The sequence below is a fragment of the Canis lupus genome, chromosome 19 (genome assembly GCF_048164855.1).
Source record: "Canis lupus baileyi chromosome 19, mCanLup2.hap1, whole genome shotgun sequence".
NCBI lineage: Eukaryota > Metazoa > Chordata > Mammalia > Carnivora > Canidae > Canis > Canis lupus.
The window spans coordinates 28385701-28411811 of record NC_132856.1 but is presented as its reverse complement, the minus strand read 5'-3'; the positions used below and the strand labels follow the sequence as shown (position 1 = coordinate 28411811).

The window sequence follows — 26111 nt, the reverse complement described above, 5'->3', positions numbered from 1 at the left end:
CAAACATATTATCAAATGCTACGGACATAAAGTGAGCCAAACAGTAAGTTTCTGAGTTGCTAAGGATCCTTCTCTACTTTGAGGATTCCAGGCATAAACCTTGGGTGCACACACACATACACACTCACCATCTCTTTCTTCCCCCCTTTTCTTGGCACGTCAAGTGACTGAGACAGAGAGTGTTTTTCCTCCCTAAGCAAAATAATTGGTGGGAACCCATTTCTTAGCCAAATTACAATCCACTAAAGGAAACCAGGCCGGCATCTCCCCAGATCACCACCCGAGTCATCAATCAACACAATTGCCAGGGCAACTAAGATGCTTTTCGAGGCAGTCTTGGCTGACCCAGTGAGCACTGCCTCTGGGGTGGCTGCGTGAGGCCAAAGCATCCTGCCTGGAAAGGCCGCTGGTTGTCCAGAGACAAACCGCTCTGCATTATTAAAACCACCTCACATAGCTACCACTGGTCTGAGCTGTCCACGTCAGCTGTTCTTGCAAGTGCAACGCCAGGAGGCTTGTTCTAAAAGCCCGCCTTTTAATAGTCAAGTCGAATTTACATTTATCAGCAAAGCTGAAACGTTAAAGGGATTACAAGGAGCTTAGAATCCACTGGCAGTTCATTGATCTGGTCCAGCAAACCTCATCTCCACATGCCCTTTAGAAATGGCTTTGGTCTATTCCCTGGTTCTTTGGTTGTCTTTGATTTCTGCACCAATCCCATCCAGGTTGGAGGGGAGGGGAGGTTTCCTCTGATTCCAAAAGGTTCTCAGAATCCTTTCTCCTAAAACCAGGAGAAGCTGCTTGCATATTCCCCTAGACAGTGGTACAGACCAGTGATCAACAAACATTTTCTGTTAATGGCAAGATAGCAAATTGTTTTGGCTTTGTAGGCCATATGATCTCTGTTACAAATACTGAACTCTATCACCATAGCAAGAAAACATCCATAGACAGTATGCAAGCAAATGAGCTTGACTTTGTTCAGATAGCTCTTTATTTATGGGCACTGAAATTTGAATTTCATAGGATTTTCCTATGTCATAAACTATCCTTAATTTTTTTCCAACCATTAAAAAAATGTTAAAACCATGTATGTCTTATAGGTCATACAAAACAGGTAATGGGTCATATTTGGCCAGTGGGACTTAATTTGCCAGCCCCTGGTCCAGACCCTTGCTATTCAAAGTGTGGTCCCTGGACCAGCAGCATTAGCATCACCTGGGAGCTTCTTAGAAATGCAGAATCTTAGGCCCCTGCCTCAATCCTGTTCAATTGGAATCTGCATTTGAATAAGATGCCCTGGGAATTCACATGTAAGCCAAGTTTGAAAAGTCCTGGTCCAGACACAGAATTCCGCAGTCAGACAGGAGTTATAGGACCATCGACTAGCCGGCTATGGAGTCTAGGCAAATTGTTCGACCCTGAGACTCGGTTTCCTTATTAAAACAGATATAAATAATTGTGCCATTGCCAAGGACTGTTGTAAGTGAAAGACAAGAAAGATGTAAAATTCTTGCCTGGCACTGTCAATACTTTTAAAATAGTAGCTAACATTACAGAATCTTACTATTTTTTTTAAATCATTTTTGGAGAGAGGAAAATGCTTATCCAGGAGTTACAAACTCCAGTCACTTCCAGTATGGGACAGGCCATCTAAATATGTGAAGAGGTCCTTGAATGCACCTGGAATGTCAGGGACTACTGCAAGCCAAGGTCACACCCATCTGAAGGGAGACTGCTTATCCGCTGCCAGAGAGCAAAGTAGGCTCCTTGCTACCACATCTTTGCATTTTTGAAGAGAAGCTGGAAACCTGGATTTTTAATGTTATAAAAAGCCCTCTTACTTAACACACTGTGCAGACCAAAGAAAATCCACCTGCAGGCTAGATGTGACCAGAGAGCCCTCTGCCTTACAACAGAGAGGTAACAAGAGAAATAAGTCACAAGAAAATGAACCTGGATTTTAAAGCTAAATTCCGGCTCATCCTCCCTAGCCAGGAGACCTGGGATAGATTATTTAACAACTCTGAGCCTCCATCTCCTCATCAGGGAAATCACCACATCTACCTTGGAGCGTTTGGTGAGGATGAACTAGAAGTGCATGTAATATGGGGAGGCACGTCACTCAGGACTGGGTAAACGCTCATCCTTGGCATTGCTGAGGTTTTGGCATTATTATTACTATTTTATTCATCAGACCCTAGGCATTCACAGGGCAAATCTTCACTGTAAAAATGGCTATTTTTCTCTCCCTGCTCAAACTGGTTGCAAACAAGCAAGCCCAACGAACCCCCCACTGAGCACGCTGTCTCATTGTACACTAAGAGCTTAGTTATTAATGATTTTGTTCTGGCCACAGTCCATGAAGATGCCTTAAATGTTCCTCTTAATGAAAATTCACTCTGAGGCCTGGCCACTGTGGGGTCTGCCCTAGGCTGCCCGGAGGTGCTGCTGCTTCGTGGCCAGGTCACCTGCAGGGAGCAGGGCTTGCTTACCTTTGCTCCTACCCTAGGTCAGGTGGAGGAGAGTGCTGTGCTGGACAACTGCGAGCCCTCTGTTCCCCAAGGCACGAAAATCCTCCTAGGGTTTGCTTCCCCCCACCCCCTTTAAAAAGCCTACAAATCCCCACATTTGTCACCTACAGGTGTGGGTGATAGTAGAAATAGGGAAAGAGTATTCTAACTCAGGGAAAACCCACAAGCTCTAAGAGACTTCCATGGGACCTTCGGCATCTTTCCTCACACATAGAAAGCCCCAGAGTACAGAGAACAATTTGGCATACGCAGTGCTAGGTGTTAGAACTCGCCATTTCTCTCTCTCTAAAGTGCACACGAGTCAGCTGGGGATCCTGTTAAAGCTCAGACTCAGATTCAGGAGGTCTTGGGCAGGGCCTGTGATTTTGCATGTCTAGCAAGCTCCCAGGAGATGGTGATACAGCTGGTTCTCGCCCCAGGTCTGAATCAACAGGGTTCCTCCTCTTCCCTTGTTTCCTCTAGGTCTCCACTCAAATGTCACCTCCTCAGGGGGTCCTTTCCAGACCACCTTATCTAACATGTAATTATTTGGTGAATGAGGGCAGGAATCCCGTCTGGTGTGTTCTTTGCAGTAACCCCAGCACCAGCAGAGCACCAGGCACAAAGCAGGCACTCAAATATTTGTTCAGTAGAGCGATCTCACTTTGGCAGTGGAGGGAAATGAAACTCGGGGAGCCTAAGCCATTTGCTGAAGGTCACCCAGCTTGTCAAAGCCAGAGCAAGACAGCAGGGCGGCTCCTTCTGGACTTCAAAGCCTTAGCTCCCTCCACCGCACCAGAGGAGGAAGCAAAGTTTGTTTACAAGACGCTTCCTCCCCTAGAACCTTAGTGCTTTCAAGCTGGATGCAGGGACACAATTCTCTTCTACTTTTGGGAGATGTCCGCTGGTGCGCAGTGGATTGGAGGGGACCACTGTGGAAGCAGAGATGCTAAAGGAGAGGCCAAACAGTTATAGTTCGGGTGCCTTGGTACTCCAGGGTAAGGAAAATTCTCTCTCTTTGGGTCAGACCAAAAGAAGCCTTTCAGCCTATGTCAGGCCAGCCTTCTGCTTCTCTTAGGGCACAACGGTCTTTCCCAGGGGCTCACAGCCTCCCCAGGCAGAGGAGTGGAAAGTGAGCATGCTGTAGGTTTCAAACTGCCAAAAAGAACATTGTGCTGTAACCCAGAAATGGTTGTCCCTCCTCTCCAAAAGGTCACCAGAAAATATGCCCATGGGGGAAAAGGAGGGAGCAAAAGCAAGGAGCTGCTTCCTTTCCAGCAATGGGTGGAAATGCCATAAAAACCCCATTCATGGAGCCAAAGTGAAGCCTTTCTCCTGCCAGTGGAGAAACTGCTTCTGCATGAAAACCCATCTCAGCCTAATGAAAGGGTCTCTTTCCAAAAGAAAGGCTCCATAATGGGCTGAAAATACAACACTTGTTTTCCGCGTCACAAAATCAACTGGATTAAAACAGCTGAAGGTTCTCCAAGAAACTGTGGTCATGAAAGTCTAAAGTAACCTGGACACCCAGCAGCCTCAAACAGGCTAGCTATGCCTCCTCCCAAGCAGCAGTTGAGAGGAAGCTAAAAATAATGAACAAAGGTAGCCAATAGTTACTGTGTGCCTAATCCTGGCAAACAATGTGCTTTCCGTATCTCAATTAAACCCTACAATAATGCTGTGAGCTAAGTACCATTATTATTCCCACCTGATGGCTAGGGAAACCAAGAACCCCGGAGAGTGAGTGACTTACTGGAGGTCAGAGGTCACAGGGAAGAAAGAAGGAGCACCCCGCCACAACCCCCACACAACCACCACCCCACAGACCTCTCAGAAGACTCCAGAGTAGGGGAGGAGCTGGCAAGCACTCTCCTGTTCGGGCTCTGCCTTTCCCACCCTCAGTTAGCACAAGACAGATCAGGAAGGAAGCGGCGAGTGGTCCTGCCCTCCCGGATTGGGTTTGCAAGTAAAGCTCCTACACCTATTCCACGTATCACCTACTCTTGCATTTGGGATGTGCAGGGGGCCAGCTCAGACCACACCTATTTGGGCTACAAAACCAGCCCTGATGGATGCCTCTTTCTGCCCATTACATATTTATAAGGTCGCCAGGCCTTGCCTCTGACACAGAAGTTATTAAATGCTGGGGAAGCCATAAGGGCTCCGCTCAGTGCCTTGAAACAAAAGGCAAAGAGGCTGCCAGACCCATATGAGGCAGGAACAAAAGCATTTAATTTCTGAAGGAGCCGGTTGGGAGTTTCCTTATAACTGGGTGCCCAGCACACATTACCATTTGGGAGAAAGTAGAGAAGCGCGTACAGAGGGGTAAAATAAAATCAAAGCATCCTTTTTTCCCCTTGTGCCCAGAAACCGCCCTCTTCAAAGAGCCATATGAGTGGTGGGGAAAAGGGAAAGATGCACTCATCAAAGAGAGAACATGTTATGATGTTGGAGAATATCCTCCTGTCACTGGTTTTTCCTTTCCGTGAAGTTGCCAAGAAGGATCCACCTCTTCTCTTTACATCATCAAACTGAGATCCTGCAAGCCTGCACCCCAACTTTTTCCAACCAGAGCCCCAGCAGCCAGATGCAATGGGAGGGCACCCAGATCCCGCATCTCCCAAACATAATCATTCCAATCCAGGCTGGGGCTGCCTGGAAGTCAACATTCACGGCACATTAATAAGAAACATCTGGCCACCGAAGAGGGTTGACACAGCACAGGCGGGCAGTAGTGGATTTGTGGGTGGGACCCAAGAGCTACAGGGGCTGAATTAAAAACACAATCGGAAAACACCAGCTAGTCCAGGGTATCCTCGGAACCCTACACTGCGGCCCTTGGAGACACTGCCATGCCCAAGTTGAATTGTTTGGGGGCTGAGCAACTTAGATACACAGAGCATGGGTAGGAGGGACTCAAAACTCTCCCATCAGGGAAATGCAGCCTGAGCCCAGCTCTCCTGCATCCCCCAGTGTCTGGCCACCACTTCCACCTTTCGATATTTGTAGCAGATGTAGCCTCATTCTTAAAGGAACAGCCTTTGCATTCTTTCCATGTGACTTACAAGTGAGATTTACAAAAGGAGATAAATATAGGCGTTTGTGTGCGTGTGTGTATATATATATATGCACATACATATTTCCCTAGTCCGCCCTCCCCCGAAGCGTTACGCCTTAGGACTTGGGTTTGATGCATCCTACCTCCATTTATGCAAGGCGAACCCGGGGCACTGGTCACCGCAGGCGTTACATGGCTGGCCTCTCTCTATCCGCCCCAGTCCGGTCAACTTCAAAACAGAAAAGACAACACAACCATGTTTCCACCCGGGGGCTCCCTCCAAGCCCCACCGGCGTCCGGGCCGGATGACCTGCCCCTCCCACCCCACCTTATCGGGTTTGACTCCCACGCTGCTGTGTGTTGTGGGGAAGGGTTGTGAACCCGGACGGGCTACCTCGGGCGTGGGCACCGGGCCACCAAGAGATGGCCACGGCTGGGGCTTTGTCTCCCCCAGACACCTTGGTCGCGGGGTCCTAAGAAACAAAAGCAAGACCTTTCTGTTCCCCCAGGGTCCCCGAGAAGCGACCATCGCGCCTTCGCCTGGGGCCAAGCTCGTGCCCCTGGGAAGGGGGTAGCGCGGGGCACCCCAAAACACAGCCCAAAGTCAAGTCCGCGGCTAGAGCTCCAGGAGCCTGCACCGGGGGAGCCTCGGTACCGTGATCCCGATCCGCCTTCAGGGGAAAAAGGCGAGGGAGGGGGCTCTCCGGGGCAGCCCCACTCTGTGACACTCGGGGCCGCGGCTCCGGGTCCGGCTCTCGCCCCGACGGGGGATTCGAACTTAACGCCCTCCGCGCCTCCGAGCGCTCCCGCGCGCCCCGGACGCGCCCCGCCCGCGGGGCCGGCTTACCTGGGGCCACAGGTGCGCGGCCGCCGGGCGCAGGGGGGCCGGGCAGGGCGCAGGCGGGGGCCCGGGGGGGACACTCACCGAGCGGCTGGAGAGTCTTTTCCGGGAGCTCCGGCTGAACATGGCCGGGCGCCTCCTGCACGCAGCGCCGTCCGTCGGTCGGTCCGCGCGGGGCCGGGAGGGCGGGCGGGGCGGCCGGGGGCCTGGCTGTCTCCGCCTCGCAGCCCCGGGCTCGCTCCGCAGCGCGCGCCTCCCCGCCTCCCGCCTCCCGCCTCCCGCTCCCCCGCCCGCACGTCCCTCCCCCTCTCCCGGCATCCCCCCGCCTCCCCGGGTTCGCCCCGCGGGCCGCCGGCGCTCCCAGCCCTGCCCGCACCCGCTGCGCCGACCTTCCCGCCCCCCGCACCTGGGCCCGCCCCCCGGGCTCTTCCCTCACCCCCGCCCAGGTTGGGGCAGGGGCCGCTCGGAGGTGCCCGGCTGCTGGGGCTGGGAGAGCCGGTGCAAGGGGACGGATGCGGGCTGTGTCTGTGTCTGTGTCTTAGGTTTTTTGTTTTTTTTTTTTTTAATATAATTCGCATATAGTAAAATTCACCCTTCTTAATGCACCATTCTGCTAGTTTGGGCAGATTCACACAGACCTGTAACAGCCAGCACAATCAAGATCTAGAGCAATTCCATCGTCCTCCAAAACTGTTTTAAAAGTTTGTGACATGCATGGAATGCATTGACTAAGTCCTGGTAGATGAGGAGGAGGAGGAGGAGGAGGAAGAAGAGGAGGAGGAAGAGGAGGTGGAGGAGGAGGACATATGCCCCTCTCCGTACAATGCCTGGAATATAGCAGATGCTCATTAAGGAACTGGTGAATCATTGCAGGGCCAGCTTGGAAGCTCCCCACCACCACCCCCCACCCATCACGTGCCCATTCTTTTCCCACCGTTTGGTAGCTCGTGATCTTCCCAAAGTAACTAACTTTGTGATTCTGTCTCCTTATCAATTCAGAAAAGATGTTGACAAGAGTCCCGGTCGCCTGGGTGGCACCGTGGTTGAGCATCTGTCTTCTGCTCAGGTGGTGATCCCAGGGTCCTGAGTCCCACATCAGGCTCCCAAGAGGGAGTCTGCTTCTCCTTCTGCCTATGTCTCTGCCTCTCTCTCTCTCTCTCTGTGTCTCATGAAAAAATAAATAAAATCTTTCTTTTTTTAAAAAAAGATATAGGGACGCCTGAGTGGCTCAGCAGTTGAGCGTCTGCCTTCGGCTCAGGGCATGATCCTGGAGTCCTGGGATCAAGTCCCACATGGGGCTCCCTGCATGGAGCCTGCTTCTCCCTCTGTCTGTGGCTCTGCCTCTCTCTGTGTCTCTCATGAAAAAATAAAATCTTTAAAAAAATAATAAAAAACATTCAGACTTATTTAAAAATAAAAAATAAAAAAAAAGATATAGCAAGAGTCCTAATCTCACAGTATTGAGAGAGATGGGTGGGCACTGGTACAGTGGTTATAGATATTATAACAGGCACAAAGGACTCATTAAAGATTAGCTGTCAAAAAAAAAAAGTTTGCAAACCTGAGACTTCTAGGCCATGGTGTGTATTTACCATTGATGTTTCTGCTTAAATACCACCTCCTCTGAGAGAACTTCCCTGACCCCCGATTGGAATGTCTCACACACAGATGCTCCCTCATACCACATGTGGCATACACTGAAATGATCTTGCTTACTTATTTGCCCCCACCCACGCTTGTTCACGTCAATGGCTCTAGGGCCTGTATACAGGCGCCTGCATGTGGTAAGTACACCACAAATATTTGTCAAAAGGAGACATTCTTGTCATTGTCAAAAAGATAATTCTCTGGGCTTAGCTATTATTCTGGGTGAGACATTGAAGCTGAGAAAAGAAAAGCTGTGTGCTTGGGGTAATAGCAAAATTAGTGGCAAGGCCAGCCTACTTATATTCCAACCACGAAAGAACAGGGGGAGTGACTCAGCTTGGATACCCACTGCGTATCAATGTGAACTGATGATCACTGATGCCCAGAAAGTAAGGTCTGATTTGAGTTCCAGGCCAGAACAAGGGGGAGGCAAGGGAGGAGCCAAATTTACAGGGGACCCCAAAACTTAGTAAACATAATATTGAGGTAAACAATATTCTCACTCAGTATTTTAAAGAATTGTAATTGATGCAAAAAAAAAATAAAGATTTTTAATAAAGACCAGATCCTACCCTATACTTACATGTCCCTCCCTCCTTCACCTCACCATAATCCTAGCTCTGGAAAAAATACTCCAACGCTTAGCGACCTAAAGGGTAGACTTCTTTATATTGCATTTATCTGTTTACCCAACACCCTCCAGCACCAATAGAAGGTATACTTGCAGAGAGTAAATGCCATAGCTCATTCATCTCTTTATTTGCACAGGCTCTGGCTCATTTCAAATGCTTAACAAATGTTTGTTAAATGACTAAGGAGAAGTCAGTAGCTTTGGTAGAGGTGAGGGGCAGGGGTGGTAGCAATTAAAACCCCAGGTTATAATCAGTACCGGTGCAAGAGGCTCACCTGGCCTTCTCAGCAGGGCTACTGCATTACCTGCTCAGCACTGCACTGTGTGGGGCCTTATAACTGGCAGGTGTGGGTCGGGAGGACTCTGTTCTCACTGCAGCTATTGCCTACTTGTATTTTAATTTTGAAAACTGTCGGCCAAGGTCAGGAACAAAACCAATGCATTACAAGTTTCTAACAGATGGAAGGAATGTATCCCAAGGAAGCAGCATCGTCTTCAAATTCCCCGAAAGAAGTACAAGGGCAGGTGGCAATAGTCTCACTTCTGGAAGGATGTAGCTGGTGAAGGAGGTAACAATCATTATGCCCTTGGGGAAAATGCGGTGGGTAATCTGGGCACTTGTTTCTCCGTTAAAGAGGAGATGCCAGGGGGCACCTGGGTGGCTCAGTGGTTGAGGTCTGCCTTTGGCTCAGGGCATGATCCCGGGGTCCTATAGGGAGCCCGCTTCTCCCTCTGCCTATGTCTCTGCCTCTCTCTGTGTCTCTCATGAATAAATAACTTTTTTTTTTTTTAAAGAGGAGATGCCAAGAAGATGTAAGTGGTCTCCACATGTTGTCTGATCAAGCCACATTCATGAGGCCCAATTCTACTTCCCAAACAGAGCACCAAGTGTTTCCTTTGACACCAGCCATAAAAATCACACCTGAAATTGGGGTGCCTGGGTGGCCCTGTCAGTTTGGGCATCCAACTGTTGATTTCGCTTGGGTCATATTCTCAGGGTTGTGAGATTGAGCCCTTCGTAGAATGATCTCTCTCGAAAATAAACAAAATCTAAAAACAAAACAAAAACCTACCCTGAAACTAATGTAACATTGAATGTTAATTATACTTCAATTTTAAAAAGCAGTAAAACTAAAAAAATAATAATAATAAAATTGCTTTCAAATCATCCCCTGCTGGACGAGTTCCTCCTTGGTTTATCTCTTCTGAACAGGAGCTAGTTTTCTATGGGCTTATTTACACCTGAGGCTCACGTTTGAGAAGCAGTATTTTACTTCTCTAGTCAAGAACCGCTTTATCTTGCTTAGGAAGATAAGGCTTAGTAACCTGGGAAGGAAAACTCATTCTCACTGTCAGCTGTGGGTGAACTGTAGACAATTTTATTTTACTTGATATCGCTGCGTTTACCCTTCATAGAACTCTTTGATGTGTGTTCTTTCCTCATTTCTCAAGGCAGTGCAATTACTGATGGAACTTGAAGAAATCCTCATACATGATTATTGACATGGAAAACGCCTCTGCTATCATACAAAGTGGGAAAACAAAACCAGTATATAGGCTGTTTGGCTTTAATTCGTCTTAAAACAGGCATCAAGAAACTGGAAAGAAACACACAAAATAAGTTTTTTTTTCTTTTTTCCTTTTAAATGTGTTTCCTATAATGAATGAATGTTCATTTTATAATCAGAAATGTAAAGTTATTTATCTGAATGGAAAAATTGTACCCTGGTGGCCTGAGGTCGCCTAACATAAAATCTGGGGCACATATAGCAAGAAGTTGTTGGTCTCATCTTCCCTTGGTCTATACATGCCCACCTTCTGTTTGGGCTTTTCTATTTTTTCTTATATGAACTCGAGACTATTAAGCCAGGTGAAGCCTCTGATGCCCTGTTTCTATGCACCCGCAGCAAACCTTAGGGGTGTGTACACATATGTTCCCTAAGATAGGGAGTAAGAACACAATAGCTCAACATAGGCTTACCCAGGTGCACATCTCTTGCTGTTAGCTACTGGAAACAATCCTGAGTGTTGCAAAGGGGGTAAAATCTCCCTGAACAGCAGCCAACACTTAGAAGATTCATGAAAACATCTCCCTAATCAGAAGTCTACAAAGAGAATGTTGAAAAAGTATGGAAAGCCATGGGTGGCAAGGGAGTTGGCAGGGGTGACAGGAGAGCTGGGTCCATTTCAGTACTGGGATTATAAGGGGCTTTCCTCTTTCAATCCAACTAACTCTTCTGTAGTTTACAAATTTTCTTGTATGAGCATGACACTGACATGTATAATCAGAAAAAAAAATTAAGTCAGGAGGGAACTGTAATAAAGAGTGTTGGTAGGCAAAGTATTTCACAGGGCATCAAATCACCTCAAATTTATAAATATATTCTCATATACACAAAGCAAAAATATTTGAAATGAGAGAAGGTACTACACCAAGCACCCTATGTCTTCTCTTCAAAAATCCTTAGAATTCTGCAGAGCCATTGGCCCAGCTTATCCTAAAAGTTAAATTACTAAGAAACCACAAACATGTGGTTAAAGGATAATCATCCTGGCACTGTTTGTAAGAGAAAAAAGAAAAATCACAAATGATCTAATTACTTAACATCAGAGGATCTGTTAGATGAATAATGTTGCATCCATCTAATGGAATTCTACTCAGACATTAAAAGTAATATAGAATATAGGGAAATTTGTACAAATATTGTTTCATTTGGAAAGCAGGTTACCAAATAGCAATATGCATTCACATTTGCAAAGGATTTTGACAGGAACCTCTTGTGCTTTCGAATATATATACACATTTGAATATTGAAAAGTCTAGAAAAAAAATGAAAAGTCCAGAGACTACAACAAAAAATATTACAGACTGTTACCAGCTATTTGGGGGTCTGGATTTTAAGTAGTTTAACAGTTTCCCTTTTGTTCATCTAATTTCTATAAGATAAATGGGTATTTCCTGTATAAGGTGTAAATAATTATTTGACTTTTTAAAATTCTAGAACACCAGGTGGTCCTAAATGGGAGAATATAGATGATTTTTGTTATCCTCAATTTCTGCAAGAAGCATGTATTGTTGTAAGAAACACTTCCAAATTTGAAAATATAAGGGGTTTTAAATCTGCACACATAGTTGTTTTATAAGACAAATACTACTATTCTTTTGGGAGGAGAAATTTCAGATTTCATTTCTTCGCAATTTTCTATGTTGTTTTCCCCTATGACATATGTGTCTTTTGTAACAACAGGAAAATATTGGTTTTCCTTTCTGTTACTCCCTTCAGCCATTCACTTGAGGGCTTTATAATACTGTGCTCTTGGTCTCCCCAGAACCCCTATAAAAGCACAAAGATGCAAAGTTGGCTTTTTAATAATTCCTTATACTAATGTTGCAGCCTACTGTTTCCAAAATAGATTCCTAAGTGACATGCAGGAACCCCGAGACTCACAGGAAGGCCAGAAGAAGAAACCAATGCTCAGTGAGGTGATGTGATTTGCCTAGTACCTTGTGCTGTTGAGAAGTGGTTCCAGAAGGAATGAAGCCCAGCTGTGTTGTGCCAGGTTTTCATGATCGCTTACTGCCTAGAGGGAGATAACTTTTTTATTAAAGTGCTCTTTCTCTCCCTCTTTCTATCCCCATCCCGATCCCCCCCTACACACACACACACACACACACACACACACACACACACAGAAGTGTTCAGGTTCCTCACATGCCTTGGGGTGGGAGCTGGTTGCTCCAAGGGTCACCTTCTAATTCACCCAAAAGTATGTTTGAAAGTCCAGCTTGGGGCTGAGCAAACAGCGTTTTTGGGAATGTCAGTGAACAACTTCCCTCCTTGACTACCTGTTTCCCCAGATTCCCCACCTCTCTTCCCCGCTGCTCACCTCTCAAGGATGCCGCTTCCTTTCAGCACCCAGGTTGGCGTTCTGTAATTTTCCTGCAGTGCCTTCTGTGAAATAAATAGAAACCATGAAAAGGAAAGAGATGAAAGCTTCCTGGAATCACCTCCCCATCTCCCTGCCCCGGTATCTTGGTTTATGCCTGAGAAGCATTGTGCCAACAAGGTCTGACACAGGGAGCTGATACCTGAATGCTGAGACCTGAGTCTCCTCAATCCAAACTCAAAACTAAAGTCTCTGCCCTGCCTGCCCTTCTCAATCTGTCTGCTATTTAATGGCCCCTTTGTCCCACAAAGACACAGAATTGACTTTATTTCTATGCTTATGCTTTATGATGGTAGAATTTGAGAGGGCTCACTTGATGGGCTTTAAACACGACTACATAGGTCAGCAATCAGGACACGGGAATGTAAGAAACCTGGCTTACAAGATCCCTGCTCTCCTGCCCTTTGGCGCTGAGCAGTGTAGAAAGAAAAGTGAGTTGCAAACCTGGCTAGACATTAAAAATGACCTAGAATAACTCTCAAGAATCCCAATGCCCAGGCCACACCCCAGGCCGGCTAAATCCCAATTTCCTGGGGCACAACCCATTCAGGAGCATACTAAGAACTCCCTTGTGATTCCAATGTCCAGGCACAAAGCAGGAGCTCTTGCCCGTGTGACACTTTAGGCAAGGGCTTCTCAGGGCCAGCTTCTTTGGCTATGGTTTGCAACGGCTATACTTTTTCTTCCTTCCAGAAGCTGTGCCCTGCCCTAAAATTGTCAAAATAAATTTGTCAACATCCAGGTGATAGTTCATAACATACAGGGCTCCCCTCCGCTATCCAAAAATTCACTTCATGCTGCTTCGCTATTACAAAAGACTTACATTCATGCCTGTTTCCACTAATTGAAAGAAATCTGACGGTGATTTTTCCATTTATGAAATGCTGAAAGCTTTCATAGGGAGACTCTGCCTTGAGATAGCAGCAGAAACGTGTCTCCCTACAGAGAGCAGGTCCGGGTTTCTAGAGAGACTTGTGTTCACTATACCTGGGGACAGGCAGCCAAGTGTGGAGCAGCTAGGACACAGCCAAACTCTGCTCCAAAGGAGTAAAAGATTGGGAGAGGGACGGGGCACAGCGGTGCAGGAGAATCTCCTTATTGGCTGTGTGCAGAGGCATTCCCAGGGAGTGCAGAGGCATTCCCATGTCTAATGCAGATTGTTTAAGATGTTGTGCAGTGGGTGATGCAGCACCCATTCCAAGACCCAGGAATCTTACATATGACCACAGTATTTGCAGACACTTGGCATGCCTGGATTCTGGAACGGGGCTGAGCTTCGTGTCAAAGCTGGTGAAGGGCCAACTCTGAGCTGGCTTCCCATGGCAAAGAGGCAGCCTACCACCTGGGCTTCAAAAGTACATAAACTCAATCACAGCAAAACTGCTTATGCACATTGGTTCGAATTTGTTGGACCACCTGTGCTGGGCTCATAGTCCCCTGATGGAGACCCCCTGGACTGAGACCTAGATACTGCTACTAGCCAAAGCTGGCTTCTGTGCTCCAACGAGCACAGAGGACAATCAAATCCACAATGTTAATGAAAGAAAAAGAGCCTCCGATTCCACAAAAATGGCATGGATTTCACATTTCCCATTTACTCTTGGCTTCTCAACAAATTGCTTCAAAGGCCCAGAGCTAAGTTATCGTTTCAGGTGAGACAGAGTTTTAGTGTTTTTTGTAACAGCTTCATCAAATGGATCTGATTTTTCAAGGTTTCAACCAAGTGGCTTCCCTTACATGAAATTTCCATGATGCTTTTTCCTTTTTCTTTCTTTTTTTCCCTCAACTAGCAGCCCCTCAAAACCAAATCTGATTTAATATCCTGATAAGACCCTTTCCAGATTCTTTCCAGCTGGGAAAGTTGCCTCTTTTGTCCAGCCCAGCGGTTCTGAGCCCTGGCTGCGCCTGAGAATAACCTGGGGAGTTATTTTCTTTAATATGTCACGTCTGGCCCCATCCCAATCAATTAAATCAGTATTCCTGGGGTGAGACTTGACAATGGATAGTTTTTAAAGCTCTCCAGGTGAGTTTAAAGTCTAGTCAGCGTTGGAAACCCCCAACCCATCTCTTTTTCCATGATTTCTGTACTCATCTAACTAGGTTCCACTTCGGGCTGCCTATCCTGCTTACCCCTATCCTCCCTACTCAAAGTAGACAGGGCATTTCATCTAGGGAGGAACCAGAAGAGAGAAATAGAGAAGGGCAAGACCTGAATTTCTTGCTCTTCAAAGGTGATGTCAGGGACAGGCAGCTTTGAAATTACCTGGAAACTCAGAATCTGCATTTAAACAAACTCCCCAGCCGATAAAATGTGTATCAGACTCTGAGAAGCACTGTAGTAATTAGCACATACACCCACATCCTCACTACAGGACCACCCAAAGGCCCCCCCTTGATGGGCCAGGCTTGGAAATACGTGCTCCAAACCCTCAGTCTCCCAAAGTACTGATTCTGTATGAAGCCCTGTCCTCACTGCTTTTGTAGGTGTGGGTTCATTTTATTTTTGCTACAGCTCTGTGGGGTAGATGTATTATTATCCCTAAGTGAAAGAAAATAAGCCTCAGAGAAGTGAAGTAACTCATCCAAACTAGTAAGTAATAGACTTGAAATTTTGGTAGAGGTCTGTTTGGTTACAAAGTTGGTTCTCTTTACAATAAAATAGGTGCTGTGGTGCTTTGCCCAGAAATGGGTTGGCACACAGAGTAGGTGAAACAGCATGTGCCATCCTAGCCCTTCTTGCTTGGGACTGAAGCCTACAACACCAAAGAAAGAGAGACCAGTCATCTTGCTCCAGTGAGTCACCATCTCACCTTAGAAAGGAACGAAAGGAACGTTGAGTGGCATGCACAGCCCCACTGAGGAACAACCCCCCCACCCCCCAGAGAGCAGTCTGGCCCCTTTCTTGGCGGAATCCTCTTGGACATGGAGTCATTTCCTCTTCAGCAGAGAATCTGATCTCTTGAGTATTAAAACTTACACTTTTCTTTCGTGTTCTCCTCTTCCAAGCCAAAAAATCATCAAACCAGATGGCCCTTTCTCTGTCATGTATGGGACATGCACAGTTTAAAATGGTTGTAAAAAAAAAAAAATTGGCAGTGTTGAACAGAACTGAACCTTCCTACCTAGCTTATAGCTGGGATCAGTATGTCCAAGCCACTAATGAAGCTACTTACTCTCTGGCTCACGAAAGCACTTCTTTCATCTTTTAAACAGGATAATTAACACCACAGACTAGGTTAAAAACTAGATCTCAGTAGAGGCCTTCCTTGGCATTCCTTAAGCTTGTAAAATGGATGAGTAGTGGACTGAATTGTCCTCTCTTCATAAAAATGGTTGCCAGGACGTGTGTCTGTATAACTCAGGGCTGCTTAGCTAGTCAAACAGTAATTCTCACAAGCCTGTCTGTAGAGCTGTTATTTCTTGCTCACATCACAATCCAGGGCAAGTGGAGCAGGAGAAGGAAGGGAGAGGTGTGGAGAGAAGGGAAGGACGTGCTCTGCTCCACCCAGACCTCAGGCTTCTGATCTGCCATCTTGCAGAACTGCACTATCCAACAGGACAGTCACTAGTCTTATGTGCTCTTAAAACTTACCAAGGTTAAACATTCACCTCCTCAGTTACACTAGACACATTTCCAGTACACAATTACCACATGGGATGAGACGCTACTATATCGAACAATGCTGAATAGAAGTTTCCCGTCATTCCAGAAAGTTCTATTGGACATCTTGCTCTAAACTTCAGAGTCCTCCACTGGGTTGTTTGTATCTTACAGGCAAAGAAGAGGAGAGTATGGAGGGTTAGTGAGGAGTACTCAAGTAGGATGTGGGGAACGGTGATGTGTTTCCCCTTAATTCCATCAGCAAAAACTCAAGATTTGGCCCACCTTACTGCAAGGAAACTGGGACATGTCGATTAGCTTTGTGCCTAGAAAGAAGCACAGACCTGGGTGAGCCCTTGGTAGCCTGGTCCCGATGGCCTTATCAGATGTGCAATATTCCATTCCTTGTCATTCTAGTAGGATAAGCCAAGCTTCTAAGGAACATTGCCTTACTCTTGGCTGTTGTTGATGTAAATTCTTGGTAAAGAATTTCTTCATTACTTACAAAACAGTAATGAAGGTGTTGGTGAAGATTGACTCTTAGGTCTACAGTCAACCACGTCACTTGATTAAAAAAGAAAAAGCCTGGTGACATTCATCACCCAGTGGCAAACCATGTGGAAAAAATACTCTGTTGTTTCATTCCAAATCAAGGTTGGTGAACTTTTTGTGTAAAGAGCCAGATAGTAAATATTACAGGTTGTGTAGGTCATGCAGTGTTTATCACAATGACTCAACTCTGCAACTGTAGTATAAAAGCTATCATAGAGATACAAGTGTGACCGTGTGTTAGCACAACTTTACAAAACCAGGTGGTATGTCAAATTTGGCCTGTGGGCTTAGGTTGCTGATTTCTTTCTTTCTTTCTTTCTTTCTTTCTTTCTTTCTTTCTTTCTTTCTTTCTTTCTTTCTAAGATTTATTTATTTTAGAGAGTGGGGGAGGGGCAAAGAGAGAAGGAAAGAGAAACCCAGGTTCTGCACAGAGTGTGCAGCCGACTCAGGGCTCCATCTCATAACCCTGAGATCATGAGCTGAGCCAAAATCAAGAGCCAGACGCTTAACAGACTGAGCCACCCAGGAGCCCCTGATTTCTGCTCTTTCATTAGGTCCTCTTTACTTTCTAGCAAAATCACCCTTCTCTTCTGCCCACATTCCCCCAAAAAAGGATGGTAAAAAGAAAAATGAAAATATTGTATATGTAGAACCAACATTCTGTGTTAAACATTTCACTCGAGTTAATAACATTTCATTTAATTCTTAAAACCCTTTAAGTTAGATTTTGTGATTTCCTCATTTTACAGATGAGGAAGCTGAAGGCCAGAAAGGTCAAGTGGTGTGCTCAGTGTCACATAGCAGGTAAAGGCCAAGCTGCAATCGAAGCCAGGCTTGGCTGATGCAGAGGCTGAGATTCTAAATGCATAGTGTATGCTTCACTATGAATCATTGGGACTCAGAGCATATTGCTTAATATCCCCCCAAAGTGGTAATCAAGAAAGAATTTATCCATAGGCATTGCCAGACAGAGAGAATTAGAACAGGAGATGGAAAAAGAACTTATATCAAATAGTAGTTGATGGGATTTATTTGTGACCAGCAGGGAGATGGGGGAAGTAAAATAAGGGCAAGCCATATAAACTATGTAGGGTCTATAGTTTCACAGTGGCAGATGGGGGAAATCATTATTGGGATGAGCACAAGGCTTACTAATGTACCCAATTTTAGTCCTCCCCCCATCATATTAGAAATGGACTTTTGTCTTTGACTTCAGCATCTCCTTTACCCAGTTAGTTTTTTTTTTAAGGAAAAAAAATGTGAAACCAGGACATTGGGTATAGAGAAATATACCTAGGTGGAATGGAAGAAAGGGAAGAAGATCTTTGTTAGGCATTTTCTGTGCTCTCCTTTCTTGTGGGAAGTCTGGGTAGTAATAAACCAGAGAATGAGAGAGACAGAGAGAGAGAAGGAGCAATCAGAGAGGAAAGAGCCAGAGAGAACTACACAGTGTATTGCTTAGAACAAACAAAGGTTGAAAAGAGGTTGAAAGAGAATGTGGGCTTCTCACAGAGAGACTTGGGTTTGGGGTAGTGAATGAGAAGCTCTACAACGGAGGGATATGGGAATGAAGAAGGAAAGGGAAATGCTGGGGTTTTGAGAAATGCTACCACAAGTTATAAACCAGACCCCTTACAACATTCTTCGGGAGTTGCATTTAAAGCCCTAAGTTGGGGCACCTGGGTGGCTCAGTGGTTGAGCTCAGGACATGATCCTGGGGTCCTGGGATTGAGTCCTGCCTCAGGCTTCCTACATGGAGCCTGCTTCTCCCTCTGCCTATGTCTCAGCCTCTTTGTCTGTGTCTCTCATGAATAAATAAATAAAATCCCTTTTTAAAAAAAGCCCTAAGTTATCATTGTAATTACTTTCGCTTTTGAAGATGTGACTACAATGAGATTTGGCCACATCTTTGGACCTTGATATTTTTATCAGGTTATATGAGCAAAGTGACTCCATTTTTAATCTCTTAACTGGTCAGAGGAATCCAAGTTACATACAAAACAGAATTATAGTAGGCATAGTCATGAGATAGAAAATTCTCCTTTAAAAGTGTTCATGTAACCATCTATTGTGATGTTTCAGGGAGAAATTCATGAGCCATGTAGAGAAAGGTTTCTCCAACCAGGCTGAACATCAAAAAGATTGGACCTTGCCCAATCCAAAGTCCCAGGCTACTTCCATGTCTATAATGGTGTGGGGGACTGCCACTTTGCAAAACCTCTCCAGGGTATTCAGGGGTCTGGGAACCAATGATGTCAAGAGTTGGGCAAAGTGACCAATATTGCTTCTTCCAAGTTTGACGTGACAGCAGTATTCCCCATGGACCTCTCCTTCATAAAAGAATACATCTAGAGATCCTTAGCCAGTTAGAGCACATTCTGTGGAAAAGGAAGTCTGTCCAGAGGATCTCTCAAATAAATATAGATAGAATGAACAAAGTCACTAGGAAGTTACATCCTGCTTCTTTTTGGATCTGCTCAGATGATACTTTAAACACATTAAACTAGTCTACTTTATTATTTTAGTGCCCTTTGTCCACATCTATGGGGCACCACCCCTTCCTGAATTTACTCCAAAAAAGTCTTTCTCATTGGAAAAGGGAGTTGGATGGACAAAAAAAGAGAGAAGAGGTTCTCAGGCTTGCCACAGAAATTTTTCTAGGATCCAGGTAATTGTGGTTGACAGTTGTATCCGGAAAATAGCAAGTAAACTCCATATTGTATAAGTACAATCCCATGTGAAAAACCATAATGGAGCTCCTTATGAACAAGGCATACTTAAGATGATTTTTCTGGAAATGGAGTGTGTATATTGGGGATTATAATTTTTAATGTTTTCCCCTGGATTGCAAAAATAATATCTACTATTGCAGAAAACATGAAGCATTTAGAAAAACAGAAGAAAAATTTAAAATATGTATAATTCCATCACTGAGAGAGAGCTATTTTAAGTATTTTGGAGTATACTTTTCCAGATGAACACATGCACACACTCATATATATGCATATATATGAATCTATATGTACATATAATAAACTGTTTTCAAAAAAAATTGGAATCAAGCCGTACATCCTTTTTTGTAACATTTTTTTCCACTTTATCTATTATGAGAATTTTCTCACATTGTGAATATTTTTCCACAGTATGGTTTCCAAAGGCTGCATAGGATCCTATTAAACCCTATAGTTGGCCAATGCAGTTGTTTCTAGTCTTTGATATGATGAGTGATGCTACTTGTCCATATCAATATTATTTTAAATCAAGACACTAAGATATAACCAGTGATGCCAAGGAAAACAGTGACATTGCTAAGCATCTCATGTTTTATTTATTCTCCAACATTGAAGCTGTTTCTTGGGAATATGCTACCTGGTTCAAATCTATGAAGCTATTCCTCCCTGGGTTGGATGGCAGCTGATGAATTGGTTATGAGAGAAGCAAACCTTCTCGGGTGTGCCAACGCCCTGCCCTTTGCTCTGGTTCCTGAGCTCCGGAAACCTTTTGTCCCTCCAGTAGTAATAATGCTAAAGGGGCAGAAGAAGACAATAAAATGGATGCCTTCTGTTATGGGCTGAATTGTGTCTGCTCCAAATCCCTCTGTGGAAGCTCAAACCCTCCCTTCCTCAGAATGTGACTGTATTTTGGAGACAGGATCTTTAAAGAGGAGAGTAAGGTAAAACGAGGTCATGTGGTGAGTCCTAATCCAATGTGTCTATGTCCTGATCTCCTCTTCTTATAAGGACACAGTCATGTAGGACACACACAAAGACCATGTGAAGACACAGGGAGAAGACAGTTATCTACAAACCAGGAAGAAAGATTTCAGAACGGACTAATCCTGCTGACACTTTGATGTTGGACTTCTAGCCTCCGGAATCATGAGAGAATACATTTCTGTTCTTTGAGCCACCCGGTTTGTGGTACTTTCTTACAGCAGTTCCAGCAAATGAATACAGCTTCCTGATACTTCTTCAGAGAAATTCGGTTAAAAGAAAACTATTTTTTCCTAAAAAAAAAAAAAGAGAGAGAGAGAAAAAGCTACCCCCCAATAAAAAAAGTCCTTTCTCCTTTTATTCCAGGTGAGTCAACCCCCTAAGAGCAAGCTGCTTTAGAGTCAGAGAGATGGGACTGGAATCCAGTCCCCGGGACTCAGGCACTAAACCATCTGCAGTATGACTTTGATGTGTGTGAGCCTCAGTGTCCTCATCTTTGAAACAGGGGTCATGATTCCTGTGCTAAATAATACCCACCCCTTGGGAGGATTCTGAGCCTGGCAGATGGGAGGAGTCCCCAGCACAGTATGTAGGAGGCAGTGGATGAAACTTGTTAGCCAGTGGCCTGTACAAGCTCATCTACCTCCCTGTAGATAAAGTGAGTCGTGAGGAACCGTGTCATTTTTGAAAAGAGAACCACACGTTCAAGACTTTTGCTTTCAGGTAGACTTACTTTATTGAGCCCACACAACGTTTTTTAAAACTTGGAATTAGCTGTCAATATTTTTAAAATAAGAGGTTCTGCACGAATGCTGGGTTTCTGGCTTTGTGAAAAAGCAGGAGATTTGGCAGCACGAAGCCCGACGCTCCTATGGCTGTATTCAGCTGGAGCCACCTAGCAGCTGTCCAGCCTTCTGGCTCACATGGCTTCTGGGCACGGAACTCATCCGTGTCGCCTGCCAGGCCCTGTAGCACTGCATTTGTAACCCAAGCCTTAATGCATAAACTAATTTTGGTAAATAAAAAATAAGCACACTTAAGTCCCCATACGGAAATAGATGTATATACGTGCATGAATGTATATGTGTCCCTTAAGTCACATGCCTCTTGATGTCATTATTTCAACATCTTTTCCTTTTGAAAAATCCACTTTGATTCTGAATACGTACCTTTTAATTGAATAGAACAGAAACCTAAAAACCCTATCACCACACACATCGTAGTAACGTGGATGAAACTTTACAATTCCCCTCATCTAACCTCTTATTTTACAAATGTGGTCACATAGCTAATTTACAGCCAAAAGTGTAGCTTTGGAAGGGGTCCTGGAAATTATCTAGTCTTTGTAAATCCTCACTGTTGCTAGAAACCTCAGAGATTTAGGAAAGGTTTCTATGCTCTGATTCAATTTTTATCAAAAAACGAAAAGAAAGAAACGCAAACATTTCATTAGTTGCATTAATTTTCTTTCTCTCCTTCCCCACAATCCCCCAAATATTGTGGAAATGATCCCAGGTATTCCTAAAACAGGCTTACCTCCACCCAGCCTGTGAACCTCTGCGTTGTCTTGTATTAGTTGCTAGGTAACTGAAGAAGATTTATGCACATCTATTGTTAATTTTGAAGACAGTTTCCAGCTCTGCCATAAACAGCACCAGAAGCAGACACCACACTTGCTTAAGAGAAGCTCTTCTCACCCTCCCTGAGATGAGGCATTTCAGGGCACATCTACAGTCTAAAATACTCCTGTTAAAAAAAAAAAAAAAAAAAAAGGTATTACTGGTAAATTCCCAGCTGTCTGCAAAAACAGTTGAGCAAATGTGAGACATTTGGGCCCATCTCCAGTGCCCTCTTGTGCCAAATCCATTAGAACTTTACTCAAAGAGCATCATCTGCCCTCTTAGTTTGCCTGCGTGAAATCCAATCTTGTGATTCTCTCCCCCAGTCCTTCTCAGCGGCACCAGAATCCAGTTTTGAATGGAAAACTTTGGATCCCAGAAGCATCTGCAAAATAATTTCTCAAGTCAGGGGTCACATTACCTTTTTAAAGGCTGTTATTAAGCACAAGTACCGTTTATACTGATTTGGACCACATACGCAAATTTTATTGCCACTGCCTGGATAATTGATGAGGGGACCCAATTTATATGATGGCCCCTCAAACCAAAGTTTTATGGAGTGATCATAATTATAATGACCCTTTGCATATGGAGAGCAGCTCCTGTTTTACTAGGAGCTTCTCAACATTGCTTCTCCCTGGGTATCTCAACATCGGATTCTCACTGCAACTTCTGAAGAGGTCTGGTTGGTCGCATCATCCATCACTCCTGGCTCAGATGACTTCCTGACTTCCACAGTCTGCTGGCTGGTGGTCCAGCTTGGCCTTTTTCTAATTCATCCTCCACACGGGCTCCAGAGGGTTTGCTTTCACGCGGAGACCTGAGCACGCCAGGAACTGTTTAAATCAGCCACTGCATTTCCTGATTGACAGGATGTAGGTTCACGTTCCTTAGCATGGGAGACAAGGATCTCCATCACCTAGCCTCTGCTTTCTTCATCTCATCTCCTGGCACTGTCTCCTCACGTTTTGCATCCCACCAGCACTGCTGGTATGGTTCCCTGCACACCACGCTGTTTCTTGCCCCCGGGTCTTTGATCATACTGCTTATTCTGCTTCCACAGCATATATTTCCACCATCTGATTACTGCAACCACCTCCTCAGGACTCCCAGAGCACTCACTGCATAACACTACCAGTGCATCTGTGGGACTGCTTTATAATGTCTGTTCATCTGTCTCCCTCACTACATGTTGGAGCTTCTTCCAAGGCAGTGTCTATATCTCATCTTTTCCCTTGCAGTCTTCCCAGAGCCTGGCGCAGTGCCTAGCCCAACGTGAGCGTCAGTTGGCGAGAAGAAGGAAAAGGGAGAGGGAGAGAGATCCTAAAAAGTAAGCCATTACCACCCCTGATTTATGGAGGAGGCAATTGGAGCTCTGATAGGTAGAGCGAGCGCAGGCAACACGGTTAGCAAATGGAAGAGCCAGATCTGAAGAGGCAGAAAGATCCTGAGCAATAATCTAACCTAGGATTTCATATAATAGGAAGAGCTTCTGCTTGCAACTCTCCCAGGGATGGGGCATTCACTGCCTCTCCAGGCAGCCATTCCCACCATCTGCCAGCCACCCTGTAAGACAGTTCTTTCTTGGGTGGTGCTGAAACCCGTTTCCCTGATTTGCCTCGGCCTGCTTCTACTTTTGTCTTCTGCTGCTAGACATTTCCTCTTGTCAGAGCAGAAACCTCAGACTTCCCGTCCTGTGGATAAATCACCCTCAAATTGCTCCCACCTCCCTCCATCATCATCAAAAATGCAAAAATAACCAGACTCCCAGCCTGAACAGAAGCGTTTTCCGTGCACTATCTAATCCAAACCTCCCTGAAGCACAAGTTAAAAAACATGCCCAAGATCACACAGCTAGAAAGTCACAGATCAGGCCTGGACCCCAAGGGGTCTAACTCCAAGTTCATGGATTTAACCACCTCACAATACTCTTGCCTGTCTGAGCCCTTCAGCTATTCGACAGTGAAAAGCTAAGCAGATTAAAGGTACATAATTCGCTTTTTTTTTTCTTCTTTCCTCTAATGCCGGCTTTATGGGGACCTAGCAGATCTCTCTCCTCTGAGGATTATTTTTAAAAGTGAGTTTCTTTCTCCTCCCTCCTCCCTCCCAAGCCCCATCTGAGGAAGAAAGATCACTAGGTTGCTGGCTCTGCAAATACCACGTTATTCACGGGGTGCTGCGCCAGGATGAGCCAACTCATTAGTTTCAAGGCCTCAAATTAATCTTACATTACTGTTCTCAAAGGTTAAAGGTCATTTTTTATCTTCTTAGCCTTATCCACCACCCGGGAAGAAATTGGATCTTTATGCAGCCAGAGACCTCTCTGCCTACCGTACCAGCTGTTGAGGTTTCTGTTCTACATCACGAATGGAAGGCGCACAGGGAGCTGGAATTGTTTTTAAAAACCCATAGGTGGTTGTTTTTTATGTAGGAGAAATTTGTAAATCATGGAACATAGAAATGATTAAGAGGTTGGTACTGGGATTGTTGGAAAAAAAAAAACTGAAGACTTCAAGGTCTCTATCCTCCAGCAACTTCGCTCTGGTGCCCCCTAGTGGCAGAGCCTAGCATGGCACCAGCTGGCTGGGAGAAATGACAGTTCCAGGCCCAGCAGCCTAGAATGGTGGGGACTTTGAGGCTGAGAGACAGCAGCTTAGTAAATGGCACCTGCGAGCAGATCTATATCAAGGAGACGTGCTAAAAATTCAAGTGTGCTGCTGTGTGGAGGCGCTGGTGGGGTGCTAGCGATCCACCTTCATGGAACGTTCTAAACTCAGTCCCAATAGCCTCGGAAATCATGAAAGGAGCCACCCCCACAGAGTGAGGCATAGTTCCCAGATTGCGCTGCCCCAGTTAGACTGCAATTCCTCCTGGGTAGGCTTGGCTGGATCAAAGCTGCATTGAGGAGGGGAAGAAAGCTGCATTGAACCTTGCCTGCTTGTGTTCACGGTGGCTATTGTCTCGTCCATGGCGGTGTAATCAGAGTGAATGCATTGAACAGTATTTGCTTTCCTCCACCTGGGCCTTCGCCCACATTTTTCTCCCAGTTCCACAGGGAGGTTTGGCATATAAAGGAGGGTGGGGGTGGAGTGTGACAAGAGCGATAGGTCACCCCTGGAATACAGAAAACGTAGCCATCCCTTTACATCTCCAAATGCTTCTAGACAATAGGAGCCCTGGAGAAAGCGCAGGTTGCCACATAGCCCTGGGGTCCCGATACTGTTGAAGTAAGATAGAAATTTGCCCTTTTCCATGAATATCTTGGAGCCAAGCAGCATTCCTGGAAGACAGCCGCTGCTAAATAGAGCAGAAAAAAAGGTCAAGGTAGAAAGGTCAGATTTGGCAGAAGAAAGCAAACTACAGCCATCACAGTTTTTAATTCAGCTCGATTTTAAATCATATTCAGCAGGAAGTTTAATGACCCCATGGAACAGGGCAAAGGTGTTACATTTATTCCATACCACGCTTCCAATTCAGGTCTACTCTGTCTCAAAGACGGAGAGGCACCAGGACACGAACCCCACTGGGGATTAAAGCCGTGGAGCACAATTGACGTTGGGGGCTGGTGAGAAAGGACTGTTCTAAATCAGGTCCAGGTGGGGACCCAGCAATCATCCCGGCCACTCTCTTTTACCTCCAAGCTGAGCTGGCACTATGGGGAAGGGAGGGCAAGTTGCCAAGTAGCAGCCTGCCAGTTGGCTGAAGCCACCTTACCCATTCTGGGCTGGAAAGAGAGAAGTCAGGGGCTAGGGCTTTTCAATGTCATAGTACAGCAAACACCGTGCACTGGGCCTCACTACCTGGCTCACTGGTGACTGGTCTTAGTTCCAGTTGAGTTCCACCCTACACTGTCGGGTATAGGTATGACCAAGGCTGGTTCCTGGCTTTTATGGCACCATGGGACACAGGTGTAATGAGAGTCATTCATTCTGCCTGCTTGGCATCCTTTCCACTTTCTTTTGTCTTCCTGTAGGGAATGACCTCTTTT

At 45.5% G+C, this 26111-nt stretch overlaps 1 protein-coding gene across 4 annotated transcripts in view; it reads right to left on the bottom strand.

The window, feature by feature from the left end:
• The window catches only part of PRICKLE2 (prickle planar cell polarity protein 2), a 321790-nt gene extending 315197 nt beyond the window's left edge, over positions 1 to 6593 (bottom strand). For 3 of the 4 annotated variants that reach the window (XM_072785518.1, XM_072785519.1, XM_072785520.1), the window contains exons 1-2: positions 6227 to 6358; positions 5715 to 5800 (exon numbers count right to left, since the gene is read on the bottom strand). Coding sequence is in view for 1 of the 4 variants with exons in the window: in XM_072785517.1 (XP_072641618.1) it covers positions 5715 to 5800; positions 6497 to 6538 (128 nt within the window). In the remaining 3 variants the exon portion in view is untranslated. Of the gene's footprint in view, positions 1 to 5714; positions 5801 to 6226; positions 6359 to 6496 lie in introns of those variants that run through there. The other variant, XM_072785517.1, reaches the window with a different exon arrangement.
• Positions 6594 to 26111: the final 19518 nt, after the last annotated feature.